Here is a 27338-nt window from a genome sequence, read left to right as displayed (position 1 = left end):
AGATAACAGGGCGCCGGTCAAAGCAGCTGAACCCTGAAGAGAGGAGTCACGGCAACTGAAGAAATAAGAGAGATGACTACAAACAAAAGCTCCACCCAGTACCTAAGACAGTAAAGAGAGCAGCCACGTCTACGTACGGAAAGAAACTGGAGCGCCTGCAGCTATAAGGTTCTGACGGGGAAATGTAACTGGTTGTGCAAAAATCATTATTTCTCAAAGTCTGGCAGATAACTTGATTCTTGAGAGTCTGTGTCGAGATGCCTGAGCTGCTTGGTAAGTCATTATCAGATTTTTTTTAAATGTGTTCCAGATGCACATTTGCCCAACAGTGATATGATTTTATTCTTTCCTTCTGCTGCAAGCCGAGATGATTTTGTTCACTTCCTCGAAGCCACATTTCTGTGGAGTGCAAAACAACTTTTTTTTTTTTTTTTTCCCAGAAAGATCCCACATCCATTTCATTTCGGTGTTGACAAAGTATCTGTGCCTAATTCAGTTACATCAAACACCTCCAAGTGTTTAACGCAAAAAAAATAAAAGAACAAAAAAAAATTGGGCACAGATGTTCTTTTGTGAGATGGAAAATACTGGAGGGGGGGGAGGGGGACTATGAATAAAACATAATATTGGTTTTATATGAAAAGCCAGTGAGGGAAGAAAAATGGGAAATTCAAACCAGACCGGCAAGTTTAGAACTTTAGCAGAAAGTGGTGCAAAGAGAGAGGAAGAGAAGGAGGATTAAGAATCCGTGGTGAAGATGGGTCGAAACAAACAGAACCAGTCACAGTGAGAGTGCGTGGTTTTTAAAGGCCCTGTCAGCTGTGCCAGGACGCCGGGTGCGCACCATTAGTGGTTCATATCGACTTCTTCTGCTTTACTCAGTGGACCTCTGCATGCAACGTCACCTCGCAGCCAAACCGCTTCATCTGAAGGCAGCTTCTTCTCCGACTCCACTTCTCTCGCGTCTCGCTGCATTTTTCATCACTCATCATTCGCAAACGGCATTACGTGGAGAAAATCAGCACTCTGTGTACAAAGTGACTCCAAACCTTCGGACGTTGTTTTGTTTTCTGATTTCTACGGCTGATTGGGGCTTCCTCACGGAGGAGAGAGACGCATGCGAATCCAAAAAGTCTTATTAAACTGGGATTTCAGGATGGGTCAGTTTACAAAACCATTTCAAAATGCTGCTTTCGCTCCCCTTTTCTCCTTCCCTCTGTTCCTGATTAGTTCTTCTGCTCCATTTAGTCCTGCCTTTAGGGCTGGCAGTGAATCACTAACGGAGCGAGTCGATCTCTCTTCTTTTACTTGGACTTCATGGGACGTTTGACACATCATTTGACACCACGGTGCCCTTTAAACGGACCATCACGCGTTACCGAAGCAGTTCTGCTGCATTTGCACCAGTGTAATGGCTCAAAAAAACAAAACGTGATGACATTCGTTTCATTGTTTGGTAAGCTCTCTTGATTGATGTTGCTCCGATTTCCATCTGGAGGGTTTCAGTAATTTTTAGACACAACAGCTGAATCAGCTTCTTTGACAACTCAAATATAACTATAGAGCTAATTGAGCTACACCTTATTTTAGAACATGAATCCTGTGGAAGGGATGTTAGATGTGCTCTCAATGGCTACAGACCAGCAAAACGTTTGCATCCTCATCAACTAATGACCAAATTAGAAACAAGTGACATCCTTCTTTTAATGCAGTGTAGAATAAATCAGTCCCAGTTTAAGGATAATATGGACAAACTAAAGGGACAGGGATTAGTTTTACTCTTTATCGTTTGCATTTTCAAACAATGAAGGAGACATTTCATTGTCACAAGAGGACAACTTTTGTGGATGAGGAATACTCAATGTGAAAACTATACAATCTCAAATTCTGAGTTTAGCTGCTGCTGAATTGTAAACTCCCCCCAAAAATCCAAAAAGGACCAGGACAGATTCGCTAAAGTTAGCCTCAACTTGAATGCTCTACGTGCTCTGGAACCAGTAATCACACTAAATAGAGTCACGTTGAACACTTCTTGGCTGCAGCGGTAACTTAGATTAGATCACTACTGCAGGTGGTAAGTTGCACATGCTGTTTGCAGCTAAGCATGTGGAGAAATCAACATTGACGAGACTTTGCAGTGCTTTAGTACAATCACTCGCTATTATTGGACAATGACTTTTTTGATTTATTGTTATCCATTGACCTTTTAAAACAAATTACAGCAACCAGGCTGGATTGAGCATTGCATTGGATGCATTCGCAGTAGTTTGTAGCGTTGATGTCACATCTCAACTTCTCCTGTTGAGATTCTCTAACTTTGAAGTGAAGAGTGATCATCGTGGCAGATGACGCTTCATTTCATGACGTCGGTGCATCTGAAAAAGCTGCTGCTTCTTAAAACCTTCCCGTGGTTTTAAAGCTTCATTGGCAGAACCAGTTGGCAGCTCTGCACCTTTGAGCCCACAAACTTCAACTCGTATATACTTTAATATTTGAGCCAAAGACTTTCCGATGCATCGCATATGAATGTCGACTGGTTTCCTGCCTTTCAGACAACCGCTGGTTTCAGTTCATTTCACGAAAGCAATTAAAATAATTTTGAAAGAAAAACGTAAGTTGCTCCAGATAGTTCATCACGCCCGGTCCTTGCTGGTGCGGCTGAGTGCCGTCGTCATTTTTTTGTCCAGACTAAAAATGTGTCTTTAGCACCAAAGAGTCATTAAGTATTTACAGTTGGTAATAAATACCTGGTCAGAATAAAAGTCCTGATCTGATTTAATAATAAATTTGACAATTTCAGACATCACCCAAAATGTGCGGCCTGTGCCTTTAAATCTAACCAGAACGTCGGAGACAGCAGCAGGTTGAAATGCACGTTGTTATTTTAAATGACATGCTGAAAACCAGCCAATCACACGTAGAGCACACGGTACGCTGTCTGTTGATGTTAGTGTAGCGTTGACTTTTACCTGCCTCGCTGTTGTTTTTTTTGACAGCCCAAACTCATTTTTGGTATTTTCACTCGGATGAATACGTGCTTTTGTGTTTAGTTGCTGCACCTCGTTAAAAAAAAAAAAAAGCTGCCACGATCACCACGAGCTTCAGGTCTCATCTTTACAGGTTCTGGCCTCGGCTGCAGAGGCTGTCTCGGCTGCAGAGGCGTCGCTTTGAGCTTTCGAGTCGGCTGAATCACTCCGACTCCTTCACCTTCAACTTTCTTCCGCCGCGGTGAGGGCGGAGGAGTCTCCGTGCATCAGCCGACTTTTAAAGCTCGGATCCGGACTCCACCGCGAACAGCTGCACGGTGCTGTTCAGGTGATGACAGCGTGCGGCCGTGATCGATCGGCTTACCGTTAATGACGGGCGTGAAGACGGCCATCCCCTGAAAGTTGGGGTCGCTCACTGTTTTGTCCAGTATGAGGCCTCCGAAACTGGAAATCGCAAACACAGAGAGAACCAGAAGAGCAGCTGTTTACCGTGTATGTAATGTACACTCTGTTTATCAGGTCGTCTGCTGGAGCTCAAGATCTCTTTTCCAACAAAGTTTTGTTTGTGCATTGCCTCGTATATCTCGGCACATTCACACCTGCAAATCCGTCCGACAGCGTAAAACATGTACGTCGCAGAACACAGAAGATACTCACTCATAAATAAAGTGCTCTACAGCGCTACCTTTAACTGTTCTCTTTATGTTATTTTGTTTTACTCAGTCAGGTTGATAAACACAGTTTGAAGAAACTAAACGACATCAGTTTGCGTGTATACCTGCTAATGGACATGGCCACTATAACAGGCTGCCACCCTGAGCGGAGGACCTCTCTGATCTGGGGACTCTGTCGGGCCACGACCACCCAGAGAGGGATCATAGCGAGGAACACCAGGATCACCAGGGGGGACAGGTACCATATATCTGTGGGAGAGGAACAGACATTAATGGTTATCGTGGTTATATTGATGGTCACCAAAGTGTAAATAAAACACAGCTGTGCTTTAAAAAAAAATGATTTATGAGCAGTAGCAGTAATTTCACATTTCCACTGCATGGCGGTATTATTCATCATGACTCAAGTCTATTCCTGCTCCTGCTTTTTTACATTTTTTTTTATTAATAATAATAATACGTGGATAGTACCTGGTACTTTTTTTCGGAATCAGATACGCTAAGGTTCCAATCAAGCCGATATGAAAACACTGCAGAGCGCCACACGGTGCATCCTGCAAAACCATGCCGCGGTCACTTCAGGAAAGGCGCACATTCACACATTCGTCTGTTTATTGGCTGACAAAAGGTCCAGCAAGTGCGTGTGTCATGTTGAAGACGATGACGCAGCAGTTTCACGCAGGGTCACTATGACAGCCAGCTACATGTGTGTGTCTGCAGTGGAAGAGGAAACCCAGAGAACAACCTGGTAACACAAGTGTAGCCAATGAAAGACGGTAATAGCACCGACAGCAATACCTGACAGATACTTAATATGGGTAGACGCAAAGGACAAAGACACGATAACTTCAAAAAGTTACACACAAAATTCGGTATTTATGGCTGTGATATTTTTCATCCACCATGTTTTCAGTATAGTTTTTGTCGATTTCAAACTTTGGATATTTATGTCTTCTTAAAGGAGGTAAACTACCTTAACTGTTGTCCAACGTGTATTTAGAGCAGCTAAAAAACACTGCACTAAAGCACAAACACACACACACACACACACACACACACACACACACACACACACACACACACACACACACTATGATGAGCTGACTGGAAAAAGAAATCCTGAATTTTGCTGCCATCTTGTGGCATAAACTCAAAAAAAGTAGCTTGATTATGGTAAAGTTCCCCCTCCCCCTTGATTTTAAGACTGATTTTATTTTAATAAAATAAAACATAAACAAAACAAAAAATTTAATGAGAAAAAGGGAAAATGAAATAAGAAAAAAAAAGGTGTACAAAACAAAGAAAACAAGAAAGAAAATTCATAAAGCCACATGAGTCAAGTTGAAGAATTGATCGCTCGCGTAGTTTCTCTTCTTTCTTTTCCAGATGTCCCACCATGGAGCTGCATGTCTCTGCCCTGCGCTTGTCGTCTCCACCAACAGTTCTTCTCTTCTATCTCTATGCTGTCCTTTTCTCTCTCTGCTCTCCTCTCACCCCAACCGGTCGAGGCAGATGGCCGCCCACCTCTGAGCCTGGTTCTGTCGGAGGTTTCTTCCTGTTCAGAGGGAGTTTTTCTTCCCTCTGTTGGAGGTTTTTCTCCCTTAAAGAGGAGTTTTTTCCCTCCTTGCTTATGTGGGAATTGTTGAATTGTTGGGTTTCTCTGTATAATATTATAAAGTTCTGCTGTAAGGACGTTAATGTGTTAACTGCCATGAAATAACCCGTGTTGTGATTTGGCACTATATAAATAAAATTGAATTGAATTGAATTGTGACATGTCACTCACCATGATTACATCATTATGTCACCTTAACAGAAGCTGGTAAACTAGGTGAACTTTTGTCCGACCTGTGTATTTGGATCTGGCTGTAACTCCCCCCCCCCCCGGCTTTCCTCACCTTTATATTCGTAGAGCGTGCTGCCGACCCCAGCCAGCAGGGACAGAGTGATCAGATCCCCCAGACTGGCAGCGATGGGGGTGGCTACGTTGTCGGGGTTGATCCCCACCTTCCTGGAGCCGATGATCACTCCAATCATAACCAGGCCTGCAGGAGGAGAATGGAGGGAAACGGAGGGGAGAATGAAGACAAACAGAATGAGAAATCAGGGTGTCTCCACTTTCAACCAGGTATTTGAAAAGGTCGAATGCAGTTGGAGCAGATTCAGCGTCTTCTGTGAGAAAACCTTCATCGGGTTTACGAGACAACAGAATGCTGACAAAAGCTTTCTGGGAGAATGTGTCTTTCTTTCCACTTATACAGACAATTTAAAAAAAAAAAAATATATATATATATGTATATATATCAGGCAGCCACTCAGAGTGACAGCTCACTGGAAAACAGAAGAGAAGACTGCATGTAGAACACAGCAAAAAAATAAAAATAAAATAACATATAAATCAGAAAAACAAATCTACAGAGAAACAGAAATGTCAGAGTGGAGAGTCTGGATTAAGATTTCTCCCTGCTGAGACATAACTCAAAAAACAGAAACCAAGGCACTTTTGTTCCCCCCACACATCACTCCATCTTAACACACAAAAATTGATGGTAATCATAAATTCTGGATTTTATAGTAATCACAAGTTGAGACAGGGTGATGCAGGTGCTGCAAATCAAAAGCTGCTGGGTTTCTATGGTTTCATGCTGGCTTGTGTGATGTGAAATCAATCACGAAATTCTAGAACAGATGTTTGACTGTATTCGGGCTGCCGTGCAAACCAATAACAATATCCACGGTTGCCAACCTAAAGACAGAGCCGCTACGAAGGCGGTGGTGATGCTGCTGGCGCACAGGACGGCCGCCTGATCCAGCTCGACACCTCCTCGAGAGATTGCCCCTAAACAGACGGCTGCCACGGCTGCGAGGAAGCCCACCACCGTGGCCTGAACCTGAAGAGCGGAAAAAAACAAAAAACAGACGTGAGACTCCATCACAGCGCAGCAGTGAGTTTAACGCACAGTGACATCGATGTCGGGATCTTTTCCCGCGTGAACAATTTCTTGTTTGTTTTGTTTTCACCTAAGAATTGACTTGAAAAAAGTATTTATTTAAAACAAATTGCCAGCTGACTAATAAATGAATTGATTAATCATCTAATTGTTTCAGCTCTAATAAAATAGACTGTACGTGTGATTGTTTTGATGTTTTTTGTTTTGTTTTCTGTACAATTGAAATGTTGCATCATCTTTTTGTCGATTGGGAACAGTTTTGAAATGAATACTTTATTCGTACAGTATATCTGCACTGAGTGAGCGCACCCTTCATTAGTGAGGTTCCGTCCTTTCATGATTTTGTACATCTGCTATTATTTCTGATTTGATCCTACTACTCGTGGATGATCCCAGTGTGTCACGAATATTTGATGTTTTTTTTGCCATTCTTCACACGATTCTTTCCAGCTGCTCTTTGCCGGCAGGGATTTCAAATACTCCAAAGCTGCTTTATTGGATTCACTTCTTTTATTCTTTAAAAATCCTTGCATGGTCGGTGCAACGCGTTTGGGATCACTGTAATGTCTTGTAATTCCTCTGCTGACAAGCTTTTTGAACAGTCGTCTGTTCATGTAGTACTCCGGTATATAAACTTGCATCCGTAGTTCCATCTACAGCTTTCACACTCGTGCAGACCCGTACCAGCACGCGTCCACCTTCACCCACGATGCAGATTCACAGTACACACACAGTCCGTTACCTGTATAAGTGCCAGATTGCTGCACACCATGGTCCACTGTTTACTGGGGTCGTCCATTTGTCCTGTGTTGGCCTAAAAGCATAGAGATGTTATTATATCATTATAAGGCAAAGGTAGTTTCAATTGTTCAACCTATATAGGTCTGACTAAATGAAGTGTTTTAGTTGTAATCACCCCCTGGTAAGACACGTTAGTTGATAGTTTAAAAAAAAAAAAAAAGTCTTCCCAAAGGAGACAGTAGGTCTGAGCTGAATGGTCTCAGGAAATAATTGTCAAGGTCCCGCTGAGGCTCCACTGGTCAAAGAATCCTTTTTTTTTGTCTTATCACGCTATAAATTACAGGCTACAAATTATAATTGGGTATAAATGCATGAGAGGTATCTGTGGAATAGCTACCAGCTACCTACCAGTAGGTGCGAGGCAAAAAGAGCAGCGAGGAAGCGAGTAGCATATTTGCATTTAAGAGAGACACGGTTATAAATCCGACTGCAGGTGCGTTTTAAATCACCCAGTACAGTCTGGGTGCCAACAGACATGTTTGTCCCTGTGCAGTAGCGCCACCATGAGGTCAGGCCTTCCGCTGCATCTTTACTGTTCCTCAGTATGTTGTTGGTTGGCATACACATGACCGTTTATAGCTAAACACTGTGTAAAGATACTACCTTCTCCACAGCCTCGCCTTACGTTTTGATCCACAGCAGTAAACGACATATTTTTTAGCCCTCCGATATCTGTCCTCATTTTACCCCTTTTTACCAACATAAACAACAACACCGTACAATGAACTATAATCTGCCCTTACCCTCTTATTCCCTAACCTCTTGTGTTCTTCCCTTGTAGTTTCAGTTTAGTTCCTGTACGGCTACCAAGTATTTATTTCTTACACCATGTTTAATAAATAAGTACACTGTCATGTTAATGTGTGGGCTTTAATCCAAAGTGTTAGCAGATTTTGTTTCCACACACGTTTTTTTTTTTTTTTATTAAACACAAAACATCACAAAACTCTCTTGACAGATTTGAACATTGAAGAAGGTCAGTAGAGTGTAATTATAACCTCTAAAACAGGACGCCAAAACTATGATAATCAGACCCTGACAGACTGTAAAAAAAAAAAAAAAAGAAAAAAAAAAGCTAAAATATTGTGCCAACCTCAAAATCACAAGTACTACAACAAGATGTCGCTGTTATTCTGAATAATTCAAGTTGTTACACTGTGCACGGTCATTCCTTTTCTTACTTTATGAAGCAAACAAATCTGTCTTTCTGCAGACTGATAATTGAACCGATGGGGTGGACAGCTAAACAATAAATATATAGTATATGCCATCATAGTCATAATACTCATAGGTAGTAGTAACATGCAGTAATACTAGTTATCAGTAACACATGTGACATTGCATAAGGATCATACAATATTGAAAATGTGAAGATGTTTATGCTTATGCTATAAATAAAATGTAACTGTTGGCTCTTCTTACAGCAGTGGAGAGACGAGCGGCCAGGGTCATCTCCAGGTTTCCTTTGAGTCCAACCAGAGCAGGAACCAGAATGAAAATCTCTGTGATCACCTTGAACACCTCCCAGTGCTGGAACACACACACACACACACACACACACACACACACACACACACACACACACACACACACACAGGACCGTTAAACACACAGTTATAGAGCGCTGCACGAAAACATAAAGACTAAAATCCTAATTAAGACTGACATTTACATCCTAAGAAAAGAAAAGAAAAGAAAACCTCAGTGTCATCTCCACCTCCGCAGATGCACCCTCTGAACCTTGTCCCTGACTGATGCTGTTAAATAAGACCATCACATATTCTCGACTAACCCACTAGCCTACTTTCCACATCTCTGGGCATCGTCAGACGCCACGCCACACTGCACAGGTTCAGCGGGTTTGGAAGACGTACAGTTCACAGAGTTTGCTTCGTGTTTTCTCACTACAGCCCCCGTTGGCACGTCCAAGATGGATGGATCGAATCTATAAATAGATGACCATAAAAAAAGAACAAGGCGTCTTGCCAAGAGCCGAGTGATGTGGAGAGGCGACAGGCGGGGAGGCAGAGATTTACAGAGGAGAGGAGGGACACTCAGAGCAGGGCGGGAATGTGATGGAGAGACAAACCAAGCATGAGAGAAGAAGTTATGTTATATAGTCACAGCAATGACAGAAACGGACCAACACAGAAACGCATTGGAATATAAGCTATAATAGAGGCCACATAAAGAAATGATGTATTTTTTTATGGTTGGCGTGCAAAATCGTGTACTTGTTTGGCCAGAAAGCCCGTGAACACTGTAGAAACTATTGTGTTTTCAGTAAATGTGTCCTTGCATGAACTTTGAAAAGATGAATTCATGCGGCAAATATAGCTGCTTTTAAAGTGCAGTAAGAATGAAAACCGAGATATGCTTCTTAGCTAGCCTGCTCAGCTAAAATTAAGGAATAAAACGTTCAGGAATAGGTGAAACAGAAATTACTGAGTATCTTTTTTTTTTTTTTTTTTTTTTACTTAAGCTTGTCCTTTGCCATAAAAAAAAGATATAGACAGAGTCTAAGGGGAACTGGAACCTCTGTGTTCTGTTGTGACAATGGAAAATCCAACCTCAACAAAACAATGTAGTGGGTTCACTGCATTTGACTGGACCAAAGCTGGTACTTCACAAAAAAACACCAACAAGACAAAAAAACAAGAGAATGTCGTAGTTTATTCAAGACGTCTGGTATCAGAGGCCCTGAATCTACATGACATCCTGTGAAGCACAGGATCAAATTGAATTCAGGGATACTGGAGTCCATCAGCCCGCTTAGTTCTGAGATGGTTTAAGAGAGCATAAATACAATTTAAAGTTAGACAAATGACATCGAACGACAGCACTGATGGATATGGAAGGAGCAAACTAACAGGAAGTTCATTTCAATGGTCTCCATTGTTCTACAATACTAGCATAATAAACTTCACATACATACAATATATGCTGATTGCCTGCTCAACCAAGAAATGAATGTTATGTTGAAGAATAAGTTACACCATTATCTGCTGTGCACTTGGGCTTCCGCTCCACCTGCCAACATTAATACAATCCATGAGATCACATGTGCATCCTGAATTGTTTATAGGAGGTGAAGAGAGTGAAGGGGGAGTGAAGCATGAGGCCATGAGGGAGGGCAGAGGCATGACTAAGAGCGTAGTGAACAGCAGAGGTGTACTCATGTATGTGTGTGTCTATTTATACACACTCCTGTCTGGTTCTGGACTGGTGGGCCTCGCTGACTGCCGTTGTACAGGGAGGCTATCTTGGGACTTGACCCACTTCTGCTGCTTGCCGCTCCAGAGCGTGTTGAGCCGGACACCAACACAGCTAAACACAGTTCTGCTCAAGACCTCTCAGGAGAACAAAATGTTTATAATATTTCCTTCGTCGATACAAATATTGATACTACACTCACTGGCGACATCATCATTATGTTTTCAGAACTTCCCACACACAAGCATTCAATATTTTGTGATCGCACTACTGTAGGAGATATTGTCTTTAACTGACTGCATCTCTGTAAAACAGAATCTTCTTCTTACGTAGACATCAACATTTTTTTCTACGTCTCCTTCTCTGGCCTTTGTCTTTTTTCTTTCTTTCTCTGTCTGAACCACTTATTGAATTAAGTGTCCGCTTTCATCCCTCTCCTCTCCTCTCTCTCCTACATCTAAATCAGATTTACAAAGGTCAGAAAGGTGGATGTTACGCAAAGCTCCATCGGTTGATTAGAATACAGCACTGTCAACGGGGGAGCAGGAGTGTTAAGACTACGTAGGCATAAAGTAGCAGCTCATGTTTCCATCCATCCGTCAGTCCACTGAAACATCCCTCCCTCCACCCGTTAATCCACCTGGCCATCAGTCTGTTTTTGAGGAACTCTATCTTCCCTCCGCCTGAGCAATAATTACTAAATTCTCCCTCTTCCCACAAATTTAACTATTTCTTTCTGGTCTCTAGAAATCAAATGTGCCTGACTGCGAGGGCAGCCAAAGAGATATAAAAAGGTAGACAAATCTGACTGGCAAATATCCAATATTTAATCAAAGGCCAATGTCAGTCTGACCCTAACTTCTGCTGGTTGAGATGAAATGACGCCAGCTGAGACTATTATCATCCGAGCAGCGGGTAAAGTTGATCGCTGCTTCTCACTCTGCTGTATAGACATCCTTCATACATCAGTACAGCGTACATGCCCACCTACATCAAAACCACTCATTCATGGCACAATGAGAAACTGTTTGTCGAAGGTCAATCCTCTGAGCCACTCAGCATCTCAACCTCAGTGCTTCTTTTATACCGAGTGAAATGTTTCTGAGTATCAAAAACTGTCCAGGACAAAATGCAGGCATACAGCACTTACCTTTCCTTTTTTTATTCTTTAAACCAGATACTGTCATAATCAAATCAAAATCCTCCCAATTTGTTTCATCTTGTTCTTGTTTGTCTGTTCTGTTTCAGAAGGAATCACGTCCACTTGGGATGATGGTTTACATCCAGCACCAACATGCTGTGCCACAACAGGAACTAGCGACCCTTTTGAGCAGCACTTACTCAGATAGATGGATAGATGGATAGATGGATGGATAGATGGATAGATGGATAGATGGATAGATAGATGGATAGATGGATGGATGGATGGATAGATGGATAGATGGATAGATGGATGGATAGATGGATAGATGGATGGATGGATGGATAGATGGATAGATCTATACTTTATACTTTATTAATCCCACAAGGGGAATTAAAAAAAAAAGGATATCAAAGTTAGGTCCAACTAATGTTTGCCTTTGTATTAGTCACAATCACCACATTTTCCAAGCCCTATGCAAGTATTTTTGTTTTCTAACACAAACCATACCAGTTTATTGTTCATTTGCTGTAATAACCACATTATCTCCATACCCTTGGCATACACTAGTTACCGTGCATAGATTATGCACAAAGCAAGAATTGTTAAACGCTAACATTAATGTAAAAACTATCACTGAACAGCTGAGATTGCACAGAATCACTGAATAACAGTGGTTTTGGAAGGTTATACTGAACTCTGACTTCTGTTGTTGAATGAAACTAGTACAAACTAGTTTGTAGGCCTATTTGCTAAAGTAAGGTATCAAAATAAGTCTTATCTCTGTATTAATACTGATCGTAAGGCAGTAGTGTGGACCGACGAGTAAGTCGTTTATGATAGACAAAGACGTTTTTCTTAGATTTTCATACTTGTATGAGATCCATAACGATGCCAGCGGACACCATTCCAAGTCCTGACACCAGGTACGGCACGATAACCTGCGCGGCAATGAGCCAGGAGCTCTCCGGTAGGAATCCATGCTCTGATCGAGTCAGCTTCCACGTCACGCCACGTAACTTCTTGCCCTGGTAACGCAGCTCCAGCTCCAGACGAGTCACCGCCATGTTGAATGAGGGTTTACTTTAAGTAGTAGAAGTTCAACGTATAGTTAGCCCATGGTAAGAGTGACTTCAAAACACAGCTGATATGTCAAAAAAAGAAAAGAAAATTCCCTCGGTCAAAGAAGTAAGCAGGGTGAATGCTGGAGAGGAAATCAATCAATCAATCTGGTTGTCTTTGGTTTAAAAAAGGCTAAGGTCAAATATTAATCAATCTTGGAAGAAGTATCTTTGACCTTTGAAGAAAAGAGCGGCTGCCGTGTCTTCAGATGCTGAAAAGTCCAGAGGTAGTCAAGGAAGTAAGACACCAGTCACGTTTCTGTTTCTTCCTATTAATGATCTTTTTTTCTAAAGCAGAGGTTAAAAGCTAAAGGCTTTACTTCTAACTTTGATGCCAATGGAGCGCGGCATCTTTGGCCCAGTGGTGAGTCAGCAGGGATGAGGTATCCATTTTTTCAGAACCACTGGGGAACACGATCATTAATACCGTTTTTGATTAATAGGCCACGGTGCTCTACAAAATCCTAGTTTGTCTTGCCTCCTGCCTTTTCCAAAGTAAAAATACAGGTTTAGTTAACGATTTAAAATAAAGACGAGAAGGATGACTGACATCCAAACACAGGTTAAAGAGAATGGACTCGGATAGTTCATATTTCAAGGAGTCCTGATAAAGTCCCGTTGCTCTGAACCACTCCAGAATCAATTAAATTCAGTTCAAAAGTCCTTTCAGTTGAGTTTAAGGTTTGATGACCGTGGTCCTCAATCCATTTAATCCCGGTCTGAAATCCACCTGACTTGACAGCTGTATCCTGCAAATGACAGCAATGACAGCTGAATGACTGACTGGAGCAAGAAGAGGAGGAACAGTCCAAAAAGTCTCGAGACCTAGGAGCAGCAGGGAGCTCTTGAGTCATTGCCACTGCAGCCCATGTTCTCTTTAGTCAGACTAACAATAAGGGTGAAGAGGGAAAACAAAAAAAGAGGTCCAGGATTTCAATAAGAGATCCACTGACGAGATGCAGCAGCCGACTTCTGGCAGGCTGAAAGTGTTGTTCCTTTCCTCCTGTCAGCGTCAGGGTAGTCCTGCTCCCTCCACTCAGCTCTGCTGTGACGTAGCAGGAAAAGAGGCAGGGCTGTCTGCACCGTGCAAACTCACGAGGGAAACGACCGGCTTACTGCCTCGCACTCCCCCTCTCGCCATTTCTTGCTGCGTGTCTTCCTCTCATCCTCCCTCCCTCTGACCATGTGACATCGCTCCATCTGCGTCTGATGGTCTCGCTGCGTTTTTCTAATGTCATGACTCATTCTTTTTATCCGTCCGTTCCCCCCCGCCTCTACCTTCAGTCCGTATTTGCACCGTGATCCTGTAATGCATCTCCTTGTTCTGTAACGCTACCTGGACGACCAAACCAACACATTCTGTGCCGTACATCACCTCCCTGGTTTCAATCGGCTCAACTGATCTAAAGATCGCAAAGCACTTTTAAGGTCATTGCAATCTACAAATTGCTTTTCTCTTCAGCCTTTTCTCTTACAATGCTGTCACTTTCTCTGCTGAATGGTGGTACTTGTTACCATTTTCCTTTTAATTACGATTTGAACTTTACTATTAAAGGTTTTTGCAAATTAACTGATCTGATTTTTCGTTTTCATTCAAGCATTAAGTCGAACTCGGTTCACAAGACTGAACGCTTCAACATTTGAATGAATTATTTCTGTCAACATCAAAATTAAAGTTTGTGTTAACCAAATCACTAAAGGTGAAGCTGTAACTCATCAGGATCACCAAAGACTACAGCAATTTATTATGTCATAAAGCATAGGGACGCACAGGAGACAAAGAATAGCCACAATCAAAGCAGCGGGGGCTGAAATATGGTGACTTTTAGTCATTTCCTGAGATGCAACACAATAGCCTCGTTTGTCCAGACCCCCTGATGATATCAACTCCACCGGTAAAATCTGTGAAATGACCCTTAAAAAAAACGCAACATGATACGATAATTCTGGTTTTGGTGTAATTAAACAGTTCAGGCTGAGAATGATGGTGCAACGTAACTAAGCTGCCATAACTGCGAACCCAAATAACCCTGAAATATTTCTATCTCATGCTCATTAACATTGTCTGCCCTGCTGTTTGTAGACACGTCATTAGTGAAAGACTTTCGACTCGCGACTAATCGTGAGCAATATCCCCGTCAGCTGGTGCGACGAGTGATGTGTTCACTTACTGTTGTACTTACTGGAGTACTGATAAGTGTTAGTGACTATGAATCTTAGCAAAGTAATATGAATCAGAGATGTGTTCTGGGATTTCCACACTGTGTAAACAAAAACTATAAATGTCAAAATCTAAAACACGAGGTGGTGATTTGAATGGACAGACTAATATATTTTCACCTGCCAATCACGTACACCACACCGACTGCTCTGTGCTGTTACGACCTAAAAGGAGAAACCCACCTGCTAAATTTAATCAACTTTATTTCAGCTCATTCTTACGTTTGTATTCTGTGGAGCGTGCCAGCAAAGGATTAACCAATGACAGCTAATAACCAGTGTCTGTGCATCGATCTGTTGCTAACTGTGCAGCATCTTTTGAGGATTAAATGCCACTTGCACAATTCTATCTGTTGGAATTCCTCGATTAAGTAATGTGTCATATGATTGCAATGCAAGTTAGAACTCCATCACGGAACAATCGGAAGCCAAACTTCAGGTTTCTAACAAGTATATATTCCACAAAGCGCTATTTTCTCCCCCTTCTGTTGTTTCTCTTGGTAACCGCCACCATCTGCTCGGTCAGCAACACAACACAAACCTCCGATTTCCCATAACGACCTGCGACACTCAGCCAACGCTTTCAGAGTCACGACTGACAAAAAAGAAACGTGTTCATGGATTTAATGACAAAATGTGGACATGAGTAAATTTCCCTTGAAAAATCCAATGACGAGGAGGATAGTGATGGTGTCAATACATCTAAGAAAAATATGTAGACTCAACTATTTAAAGTAACGACCGATAACTCTTCACGTGCTCTTCACTAAGGTGGCACAGTGGTGCAGTGGTTAGCACGGTCGCCTCACAGCAGCCTTTCTGTGCGGAGTTTGCGTGTTCTCCCTGTTGTTACGACTATGGGGTTTGTGTACGTGTTTTGTTTCCGTATGAATGAGAGTTGCAGCCGGTGTGGTGTTTGTATGCAAATGAGTGTACAGCTGCACAAGCCGGATTGGTGGAAGGCATCCCTGGCGATGATGATGATTGGTCCCTGGCGATGATGATGATTGGTCCCCGGCAGATGATGATGATTGGTCCCCGGCAGATGATGATGATTGGTCCCCGGCAGATGACGTCCACTGCTTCAGGCCAACCCTGACGTCGCTCCAGGCAGGAGGATTTCCCCCCAGACTCCAACCTGCCACACGCACCTTGTGAATTCTGACATTGCGTACCTTTAGTGGTGAAGCTGGTAGGGGTGAGCTGCCATTCGTGTTGACTTGGTTTGGTTAGGAAGGCAAGCTTTTGTGATTTTGGTTTGGATAGGTTAGAAGATTATGTTCATAAGATAGTTTTGTTTTGTTTGTTGTTTTGGCCTTGGCTCACCCCGAAGGCATTTTTAGTTCATAGTCTCTGTGTATTATTTAATTGTATCAATACATTGTTAAAGTGCCTGAAAACGCTTCCCGTAATCATGTGGCTGCTTGGGACCTGGGGGAAAAACGGGGCTACAAATTGACACCCATGTTATGTCTCGGCCAGCCCTGGACGGGGCATAACACTGTGCCTGCGTGGGTTCTCTCCGGGTACTCCGGCTTCCTCCCACCATCCAAAAACATGCACCCCAGGTTAATTGATGGTTCTACAAAATTGCCCTTAGTTGTGAATGAGCGCGTGAATGGCCTTTGTTTCTGTCTGTTTCTGTGTTGGACCTGTGATGGACTGGCAACCTGTCCAGGGTGTACCCTGCCTTCGCCCTAAGTGAGCTGGGATAGGCTCCTGTGACCCTGTTCAGGATAAAGCGGGTATAGATAATGGATGGATGCTCTTCCCTCATTTGAGAAGAGTGGACGCAACCAAACTTTATGCGCACGTTAATTGAATCATGCTAGCAATAAAACAGCAATAAGGACGGGTTACTGTCAAGTGTGAGATTTGGTTTTGCTTCCAGGTAAAATGACAATTAACACCAATTCACACAGAAGCTCCCCGTAAACTGCAAAACACGAATGTTCCAGTGAGACTGATATTAGCTGGTAATCTTAGCTTCTCAGCTTAAGTGGTCATATGTCATCACCATAGACGAACCACTGGGTAACACAAACAATGTATTTCTCTTTCTTTCTCTCACCTACACACTCTTCTCATTTATCATGTTGTAACATAATAGAACATCTACAGTACCATGTGGGAGGATCATCTTCCCGCATGGTACTGTAGATGTTCTATTGTGTTACAACGGTCCGTTCTAACGGTTTTGGAAAACATTTGTTTGTATCCAACATTCACATCCAGTTAAAGACACCTTCGGGTCTCTTCTTACCGCCACAATCTCAATTTACAGAAGACGTCACAGGTGCAAATTATTTTGGCGTAAAGACACACGAGTACAGTTTAGTACTTGGGGAGTGATTCAAAGCCCCCGTGCCGATTTCAATCCAACAAATAATATTACGGATGCGTCAAAGATATATTTGCATAACTGTTGTGTGATGCAGCCTAAGTTTGGTAAAAGTGAAAGCCATAACTTGGAAGGAAATAATAAACCACCAGAGTAAAAAAAAAATGTTAAAAAAAAAAGCCAGTTGGCATAATTGGGATTCAACGTGTAACAGTTAAGATGAAAGTTACAGGTGTGACAGGAGATAACATAAGCTACAGTAACAATCCTAATTGCTGATGGCGTAGCGCTCTCGTCTTTATCGTCGACTACTCTGCATGTCCTTGTCCGTCTGCTGCGCGTTGGGACGCAGCTAATCATCCTCCATCAGACGCAGGAGGGTAACAGATACTGTAGACTGGAGTGTGGAAGAAATACTGATGAGCAACAGATGAGTGAAGGGAATAAGCCATATAAGGATAGACGTGCGATTATCAGCACAGAGTGGGAAGAGAGAGGAAGTAAAGCACACAGCCGTGCGTCTGATTTCCCTCAGCCCAGCCCAGCTGGCTGCAGACCAAATGCCAGGGACGCCTGACACAAGATAAAGACACGACTATTCTAAACACACACACACACACACACACACACACACACACACACACACACACACACACACACACACACACACAAAGTGGCATCTTCTTCAATTTAAAAAGAAGAAACGCACAAACTCACTCTAATATACAATCTGCTAGAGGTCTTTTAGAGGTCGATGTAATAATGACAGTTTGGAACAGGAAAAAGCCATTAGTCGATTAATCAGCCAAAATACTCCCCCAACCGCCTGCCTCATTTTATTATTCTTTATCGACTTTTTTACAAATTGGATAACCATTGAACCAGATATGCTTTTAATTTCAAAATGTACGGATTCATTTTCCATCAAAATCAACAGGAATTATAAAGATGATACTGCGGTTCTTTTCTTAAGATTGCTGTTGCGATGAAACCTTCCAGATAAAGTTTCTTTAAGCTCAAAAAACAAATGGTCATCAGCACAGGAGTTTTCTATATTTTGGGCAAAACAAAATACCAAAAGACTGCATAATTCAGAAGACGCAACTCACATCAGAGAAGCTACAATAATAATCTTCTTCAAAAAGGTATTCCCGCAGCATCACCAGGAGTTTGTGACGTTGTCGTGCATAATGTGCTTCACTAATGCTTTTAATCTACACATTCGGATACAGCTAGTGGTGGTATGTATCCATAAAGTAGGTCTGCCAATAACGTGTGTGATATCATTGTTAGAACCGTGTGCACTCACCTGTATGCCATCCAGCACCATGCCAGCCATCACCATGCCCATCCCGGCCAGCAGGTAGGGAAACAGCACCTGAAGACAGATCGCTGTGGCCGACTCCTCCTCCACTTTGGCAGCAGGCACTTTGGTCCTCTCCTCCACGGGCTTTTTCGGAGGAGGCTGGAGGACGGGGGGTAAGAGGAGGTCATCCTGTCCGTCTAAGGTGCCTCCCAGGTGGGCACCAGGACTACCACCGGGGCTCTTCCCCTTGGCCTTGGACCTTTTGTTCTTTTTTCTCTGGCGGGTCTGTTGTGGCGGTTTGTCCTCACCGGGCATGATGGCGGTGGTGGCTGTGACGAGCGTGTCTGTAGTGACTTCATTTGGGGGATACAGAAAACAACCGGACGTATTTGGGTTAGGTTTTGTTTCATCACAATCCTTTGTGAATCCTTTGTGAAGTGGCAGAAAGCAGTGAAAGGTTATGAGACAAAAATAAATCGGGATACACGTCAACAAAATATTTTCATCACTTGCAGTAAATTGCTCACATTGATTCAAAAAACGAAAAAAAAAAAAAAAATATATATGTATATATATTTTTTTCTTTAACCTCCAGTGAGCTATTGCCTTTTTACTTCGAATGAGTTGATTTAGTAAAATTAAAACTATTTTCCTTGCCACCTCGCTTCAACTTGCACCGCTAGTATATAACACTTACAAAGGTGAAGCTTCAACATGACGGCGTATATGGATTTGTATTAATATTACCTTCACTGTTGTTTTAGGATGAAAAATTTGCTTTAGTTAGGAAGAAAACAGGAAAGCCTGCAAGTCCCACTCGATTACTATACATATTAAATACACACCATTTTGAGAGGTACAAATTGGGAATAGATAATGAATGAAATGTGTGCTAAAACCCTACAAAAGTTTTTTTTTTACAAAGTTTGGAATTATTACAGCAATTTACTGGAGGCTAACGTCTTCTGTGGAGTTTTCTTTTTTTGGACACAGACGTCTGTATTTTGAAGTTACTGCAGTTTTTCTTTGCAGGTCTTTCGCCTTCTTTACCGTCTGTCTCTGTCCCAGTCCTCACAAATATGCAAAGAATCATGCAAAGAGCCGAGCTGCCCTGCAAAGTTTGAACCTTAACAACAAGCCCTGCTGTTTGCAAAGAACAGACATTATTTCAGCTCAGTTCAAAAGCACAAATCACGTCCCTACTCTTTTGACATAACCCAGGTGAGCACCATCTTATTTTCTACAATTCAGAAGGCTGCGAAACATTTAACGAAACTATCTGTATAAACTGTGTTTACATTATTGACGCAACATTTGTAATCATCAAAAACAAATAAATACAATGTATATCCAGCGTGTAAACAAAAACGTTGTGCTACAGAGCAGAAAGTGAGTTCACCTGGTGGGACGTGTTGAGGTTGTAAAGTCTGACTCTACGACCTATAACCCACAAATATTGCGTGGTTACGTTTCATAGGTAAACATCATCAGAGTCCTTCCTCCGCCTCATTCCACCTCCGTGACCGCGTTAACAAACTCGGACTAAACATCCGCATTGTTGCCATTTCACGCTGTTGATCTTAACGAGCATCTGTTTACGCGTTTGACAGTTTTTGTCCGAATTTATTCAATGCAGATCATATTCACACGGGCAGATGGAAAGAGAGTAACGTTCGGCTGCTGACGCTTAAAAAGAGAAATGAAAAGATGAATGATACACACACACATACACACGGTGGACACGGGGTCCCGGTGAGGTCCCGAAATGTCGGAATTCATCTGCAGCTCCCAGAATCATGAAATGCGCAAGTGTAAAAAATCCTCTGTTGACATCATTCCCTCACCGGGAGCTGCCATGTGTACATCCCATAATGCAACTGCTCCGGTAACCACGGTTACACAACTCGGCGCTTTCTGATTGGATAAAGACTGGAGTAAAATAGGGGCCGCCCCCTATGGAGACAAGGAACAGCTGTTCAAATTAGGAAAGTAATTTATAGCTTTTGAATGTATTTCAGTGTTACATGCCTTTTATGTGCAGTGTTTTTCACTCTAACAATATAAACTAAGAAGAGGGGGGTCCATGTCTTTTCAGGTCAGAGACCAGAGTTTTATATTTTAAAGCAGTATTGTACTGTGACACACTCAAATATCAATTAAAATTGAATATTTTTTTCTGGGGATTTCTGGGAGTCAGTGGGACCTGACATGAAAACACACACTCAAGAAATCACAAGAAAAACAAAAAAAACACGTTTAAATTTGAGGCCTTTATAACTATAACTGTACACTGCATAGCCATTGCTGCTGCTATAGTCTATGGCAAGCATTGCTAATAATGAAGACACATGCTCAATCAAAACATTCATTAATTCATGGTTGAAACACACTTTTCTGCTGTCAATATAAGGACACAAACAACAACATTGCCCGTTATAAAAAATACACATAGAGCAGATTATTTTCTCTATAGAAACTAAGAGTAGAATTATCGTCCTTACCTTTGTCTCCAGCTAAAGCTTGTGAGAATGAGACGGTGCGCAGCTGAGGTGAACGCAAGCTGCCAAGTATAACTGCCTGTTATGTTCTGTGTATGTGTTTGAGTGTAAATGTGTAACTATATTAAGGTTATGTGTAAGTTCCACTTTCTGTTTGCTCGTGCATTTTTGTATATATGTTAGTACATGAAGGTCTGTGTGTGAGTGTGTCCAGTGTAGGAGCCAGTGCGCATGCATCATAGGGCAGCGAAGTCTTGAATTTCATGGCATTGGCAGATAAGGATATCCCCCTCCTGTCTCTTTCCATCTCTGGCAGGCTGGCTGACAGCAGCATGGCAGGGACGCCATTTTCACCAAGTCATTCATTAAAAGAATAAACTTTACAACAGGCTCATCGTGATTTGTGGCTTCACTCACTTCTCACTCAGGATTTCATGAATTCCAACAAGAACGTCATACCTTCATTACAGCTGAGCATCAGGTGACCTATTCAAAACCACTTTAAAGACCAGGATACCAAAAATGAATCATTGCTCGATCTCAATTTGTGCATGTTTCAAGAAATGTTACACTGGTTTTCCACTTACCTTCATTATAAAGAAATAGATGATTGTGCTCATGTAGTTTACATAGCTTCTCTTTAGTAGGCAATATGAAACTATTAAAATACTAAAAGTGTGAGTTCTGGATTTGTGTCATGGCTGTTCAGTTAGGCAAGTCTTATTTGTGGCTGTCAACTAACCTGCACGGGTAACATAGAACAACTTGGTGATCTTTTCACTGTTGCTTGCAATATGACACCAGGCCATGTGCATGCTGTGGCATTCAATGGTTATGTCATCGTCATGCTGTTAATGCGCTAGTGGTTAGCGTCTAAATAGAATCCTCACTTGCGTATTTCACTCATGTGGATGAGTGAGAATGTCTTCTTCTATATGAAAAAAAGAAAACGTATCAGATATCTAGCTGCAGCTGAATGTTCATAACTTTACCAGGACTGTAGTAGTAAAGTTCCATCATGTCTCACTGTTGAGAAGAAGCCAAATAACTTTTAATGTAGTAAGGCAATACGCTTTTTATAAAGACACCTTAAAGTCTATTACTCTGTTTTGGAAAGTATTTAGAGCCATTCACTTTTTTGGACAAAGTGTCCAAAAAAGTCATGTTATAGATAAAATTGTCAATTTACATGTAATAATGAAAAAAAAAATTGCAGAACTTTCTGCAAATTTATTAAAAAAATAAAAGTTGGAATCTGTCATTTACCAAAGTGTTTGGATCCTAAATTCAGTACTTTGTGGAAGCCCCACTGGCAGCAGCCAAGCTGGATGGAAAGCAGGTGTGACCTGCCATCTTATGGTCTCTCCGCAAATGTTCTGCTGGGTTAGGAAGCAAACATGACCAAATTTATGAGGCTGAAGTTAAAAATCTGCACGTAGTATTTTAATATTTTGTCAGGTTGTATTTTGTGTATTTGTAAAAATTCTTTCTATGCATTAAAATTGCTTGGTATTTGTGTATCGATTGGAACATGCATTTGTACACCAGTGTACACACAGAGTGTGTCCAGGATTATGGCTGCTGGTGTCTTTGTTTTTACACTCTGGAGCAGGTTTTCTTCAAGGACCATTCTGTATTTGGCTGCAATCGTCCTTCCCTCAGTTCTGACTATCGCCTGCCTGTCTACCTATCGCTGCTGATGAGAAACACTTCCATACCATGAGGCTGCCACCGCCATGTTTTACTGTAGGAATGGTATTTATCATTTAACAGAGCGTGCTCTTCAGCAGATATAGTGTTGTGAGTTTTTTCATCAGACTAAAGAATATTTTCCTGATCTCTCAGAGTTCTTCAGACAGTATTTGGCAAACTCCAAGCAGGCTGTCATACGACTTGTACTTCAGAGTCTTGTTCTTCTCCTCATAAAGGCCTGGCGAATAAAGGCCTACTAACATGGTCGCCTTTCTGGGCAGTTCATCTCTGAATAGGACTTCAGAAGTTCAGTTAGAGGACTGTTGGGTTCATCATAACCTCCCTGACTAAGGCTATTCTTGCTTGGTCACTCAGCCTGGCTTGATGGCCAACTCTATGAAGAGTCTGGGTTGTGACAAGCCTTTTGGAGTTTTCTGAGTATAGTGTATGTTTGCACACATAACATCATATCCTGTTTCATAAACATCAAGACAGCCTAATCCTGTGTAAAAAAAAAACACGTCACCCAGAAACAAAAAAAAGTCAAGGGTTTAACATCGATACTGAAAGAACTATATGTGAGATATAGCCTCCCAAGGTGCAGACCCCAAAGCCCCAGAACAGAAAGGCCAGAATGCAGTTTACAAAATTGAAAAAAGAAACCAGGACAGTTCTAGTTTCAAAGTTCTGTGGACCGATGAAACAGAATTTAACCTCAGTCCAATTGCTGGAAAAAGGAAAGTGTGGAGAATAAAAGGAACATCTCATGATCCAAAGCACCACCTCATTTGTCAAACTGGCTGCCAGGAATAATTATTGCCAGTTCTATTAGGATAAATGGAGAGGTATACAGTACTTTTGTGTCTGCTCATACTTAACCACGTGCATCAAAACTGATTGGACATTTCACACTGCATTTATATACAGTGAAGGTCTGTCAGAACATCACCCATTTTTTCCCCCCACAAAACGTTAAATATGATGACTTTTTCTAACTTCATGTGTATCCATCTTTTGAACCCCTAAACTTTGGTCGCTATGCTAACAGGGCTATATCACACACACACACACACACACACACACACACACACACACACACACACACACACACACACACACACACACACACACACACACACACACACACACACATAATAATGTAAACCTTCTCACATTAAAAGTCAGAATAAGCACTTTAATCTAGTATGCATTATTATATTAGGAATTAGGAAAATATCTTTCTGACTGTACATAATGAAGAGCTTCACAAACTACAGTGTACTCCTCACTAAACATTACACTTTTTTCTGTTAAGACTTTGTTTATTGAGAATTTCATTTACCCAACAAATGAATCCAACTCCTTCTATTCTGTTCTATTCTGCTGCTGCCATTTCACCACCTGCTGGCAGCACTGAATGTTTCCTTAATCTCATTTACTGACATTACACAACTTCACCACTAGGTGGTAGCATGGATTAAGGAGAAAGAAAAAAAACCTAAAAGGTCCAGTTTATGTCTTCATTACATTTTGGACATTCTAAAATAGGTAACAGCCTGGCAAAAATCTCACTCCCTTGCAACATTATACTGAAGCTAAAAGCAGACCCCTGAGGAGAGACTTTGTGTTTATGAGTACTCTTGAACTCTTTAGGTCTGCTGCTAACTGTTGCAATCAAAACAGGGAGGCTTGTAAAAATGTTCAACATATTAGACTTGACAAGTATGAAGAGCAATTTTCCAAGATGTTGAAAAAAACCTTTCAGGTGCAGTAAGTCTTGGTGGTGGTATCACCTACATGGTGGTCTGTCAGGATGATGTGTCTGTAACAGGCCTTAAGTCCACGTCTTATTTGAGTTTGTAGTAACATGATCCACGTTATAGTTATGGATTCCTTTATCCCTCTATTCAGAGGTGGAAAGCCCCTGGAGGTTATAGAAATCTGGTTTACAGTCCCTCACTGTTTGTTTTCAACCTATATTAAGTATAATCAAAACCAGGATTGCCTGGCACTATATGTCCATATATGTTCTGTCTTTTTTGTGCTTTTTGTGTGTGTGTAGTATGTTTCGTGGTGTTCTTTGGCTTCACTTCACCGGGGCTGTGGGAGCCCTGGCATTTTCAGCACCTCATTAACGCCTTCATGCAGACATGATACACAGGCATGTGCAATCTAATACATATTTATAAAGATACTGTTCATATGCTCACACACACACACACACACACACAACAACAACAAAAGGGATTCAGCTCCATTTAAAAAGCATTTTTCTTTTTCAATGCCGCATCGTTGACATCTTCTCCCGTATTTTTTTAAAAGAGTTTTTCTGTAACATCACTGCACAAGTGCTCAGCTGCGTCATAGTCACATTCATGAGTGTGTGGAAAAAAAAACAATATGACATGCATAACCTTTTGCAAATGCAGGTGCTTGATTGAGTTAATAGCACATCCCATAACTGTAAAGTAAATCTTCTTTAGGTCACACAGGTATTTTATATCTGTATTCTGTAGTTTCCCTCAAACAAAATGGAGAAACAGTGGTAAAAAGCAAACTGTACTCTGTACTCTGTCAGCTGGTTGCTGAGATTGCCTTGCTGAAAAAGAAATGTACCCACTTTTTCCTATTTGCTAAAAAAAAAAAAAAAAAAAAAAAAAAAAAAAATCTGTCTTTATTTACCTTAAAATAATCTAACATGCTCATCAGTAATAGTTAAATATAGCTATTTTAAAGTAAATTATGTCTGATTGATGTAAAAACTCAGGAGTGGTTTCAGGGGTTTTCTTCTTAAATCATACAAAGTCTAACTGACCTATTTCAAGAGATTTCATCGTTACAAAACAACAAGAGGAAACTGTTTTGTATATACCACAGCAGATCTATACCATTTAACCGCATCGTTTATTGCATCCAGATCAAGCCAAATTCGGCAAGAGAAAGTTTCATGTGACGGGTTGGTCACAAATCAGCCATGCAGCCAAGTTTAGTTCAAGAAATAAAGGGGATCACGCTGCTGCCACCATCTGTTTTGTGAGTGATATAACAGCTTCTCCACAAACCTCTGGTTTTCAACGAACACTCAACTGCACCAAGCTGGAGTTCTCAGATTAACACGTGGTGCAGACTTAGCCACAGGTTCTGGAAAAGGGGGTAAAAAAGATGGCCTTTTAGTCTGGGGGAAGGGCCAACACCGAGTTTATTGTGGGCATGGTCTATGGTTCTGAAGGGAGCTTTGTCCAGGTGGACAAAATAACACTGATGATGTCATTAGAGTTATCTCAGCTGGAGTTTGGAGGCCAAAAATATCTCCTGCCTCACACATCAGAGAATCAGAGAGAGGGTGAATCAAAAAAGATGTTCCTAAACTGTGTTACCAGAGTTTAAATGCAATGTTTTTAGAGCTTGACTAATACTAAAAACACAAATCAAGATATCTCTGCCTAAGATTGGAAGTATTTTAAAATCACTGAAGGGCTTCAACTTCCTCTAAGCGTTGGTGGTGGAGTGCTGGTTCCAATCCACCACACCAGCACTTTATATAGGCTACTACTGTATGTGGAGTGAGGCTCCATACAAATGTTATAATATTCAATGTGAGTGATAGTGGGTCCGTTTCACTGTGTTGAGGAATCATGAGCACAAAGCAGTTGATTTAGCTCTGATAATTACATAACCTCCCAGAAGCGTGTTGACTTTGTTCAGTGTGGACAGTGAGCATTGCACTATATCTATACATACCCCCAGACCACGCTGCTGCCTCCGTGGAATCCGGAATCCGGGATTTTGGACAGTGAGCATGGTAGTCCATGTAGTGTTTTAGAAGTTGCTGTCGACTAAGGAGCTTTGGTGCTTGTGTGATGATAAGCGCAGCGGTTGACAGATAGCTATGTGCTTCCAGAGTCTCTGGCCTGTGTGGTGGAAACTATCATGGAAACTTGTAATGCTGCTATAAATAAATGTCTCTGTCCTCTGTTGCCAGCCATGCTATCAGCAATTCAATCAGTCTGTGGTCTTTCTGTGTTCTTTTGTGTCTTTCTCATTACCAGTTTGACTATTTATTGGTTTGTTGCATACTTGCACGTCTTTAAACTGTCTGTCAAGCTGAAAGAGGGCTAAATGTTTTTTTTTTTTTTTTTTTAACCCAGCGGTGAATATCCTTTAATAGCTACATACTGCCACATAAGAGGAAAGTATGAGCTGTAGGGACACACTGCATCTGAAGTGGGTAGATATATGAAGGTGAAGCCTTCAGCAAGGACATATTAGTAAAGCGTCTCTGTTTCCCTGTGGTGTACCTCTGGTTTACCTTGGAGCACCTGTTGCTGGTCACACCAGCAGCTGTTGGCCTTGTGATACTCCCACTTCATCCACCCCGTCACCCTCTCTCTCC

The 27338-nt window shown here is 41.6% G+C and overlaps 1 protein-coding gene across 10 annotated transcripts in view; it reads right to left on the bottom strand.

Moving 5' to 3' along the window:
- The window catches only part of LOC138193443 (solute carrier family 41 member 3-like), a 33894-nt gene extending 7110 nt beyond the window's left edge, over positions 1-26784 (bottom strand). For 2 of the 10 annotated variants that reach the window (XM_069141485.1, XM_069141494.1), the window contains exons 1-8: positions 20478-20583; positions 18759-19108; positions 8836-8943; positions 7355-7426; positions 6408-6552; positions 5560-5706; positions 3766-3910; positions 3352-3431 (exon numbers count right to left, since the gene is read on the bottom strand). In XM_069141485.1, coding sequence (XP_068997586.1) covers positions 3352-3431; positions 3766-3910; positions 5560-5706; positions 6408-6552; positions 7355-7426; positions 8836-8943; positions 18759-19108; positions 20478-20553 — 1123 coding nt within the window. In that variant the 5' untranslated portion in view covers positions 20554-20583. Of the gene's footprint in view, positions 1-3351; positions 3432-3765; positions 3911-5559; positions 5707-6407; positions 6553-7354; positions 7427-8835; positions 8944-12639; positions 12851-13064; positions 14445-18758; positions 19109-20154; positions 20196-20477; positions 20592-21256; positions 21455-26007; positions 26027-26686 lie in introns of those variants that run through there. The other 8 variants (XM_069141490.1, XM_069141486.1, XM_069141492.1 and 5 more) reach the window with 8 other exon arrangements.
- Positions 26785-27338: the final 554 nt, after the last annotated feature.

The sequence above is a fragment of the Embiotoca jacksoni genome, unplaced genomic scaffold (genome assembly GCF_022577435.1).
Source record: "Embiotoca jacksoni isolate LCO1_2020_lvr unplaced genomic scaffold, fEmbJac1.0.p SCAF_9, whole genome shotgun sequence".
In the NCBI taxonomy this organism is placed as follows: Eukaryota; Metazoa; Chordata; class Actinopteri; family Embiotocidae; genus Embiotoca; species Embiotoca jacksoni.
This window is presented reverse-complemented; position numbering and strand designations above follow the sequence as displayed.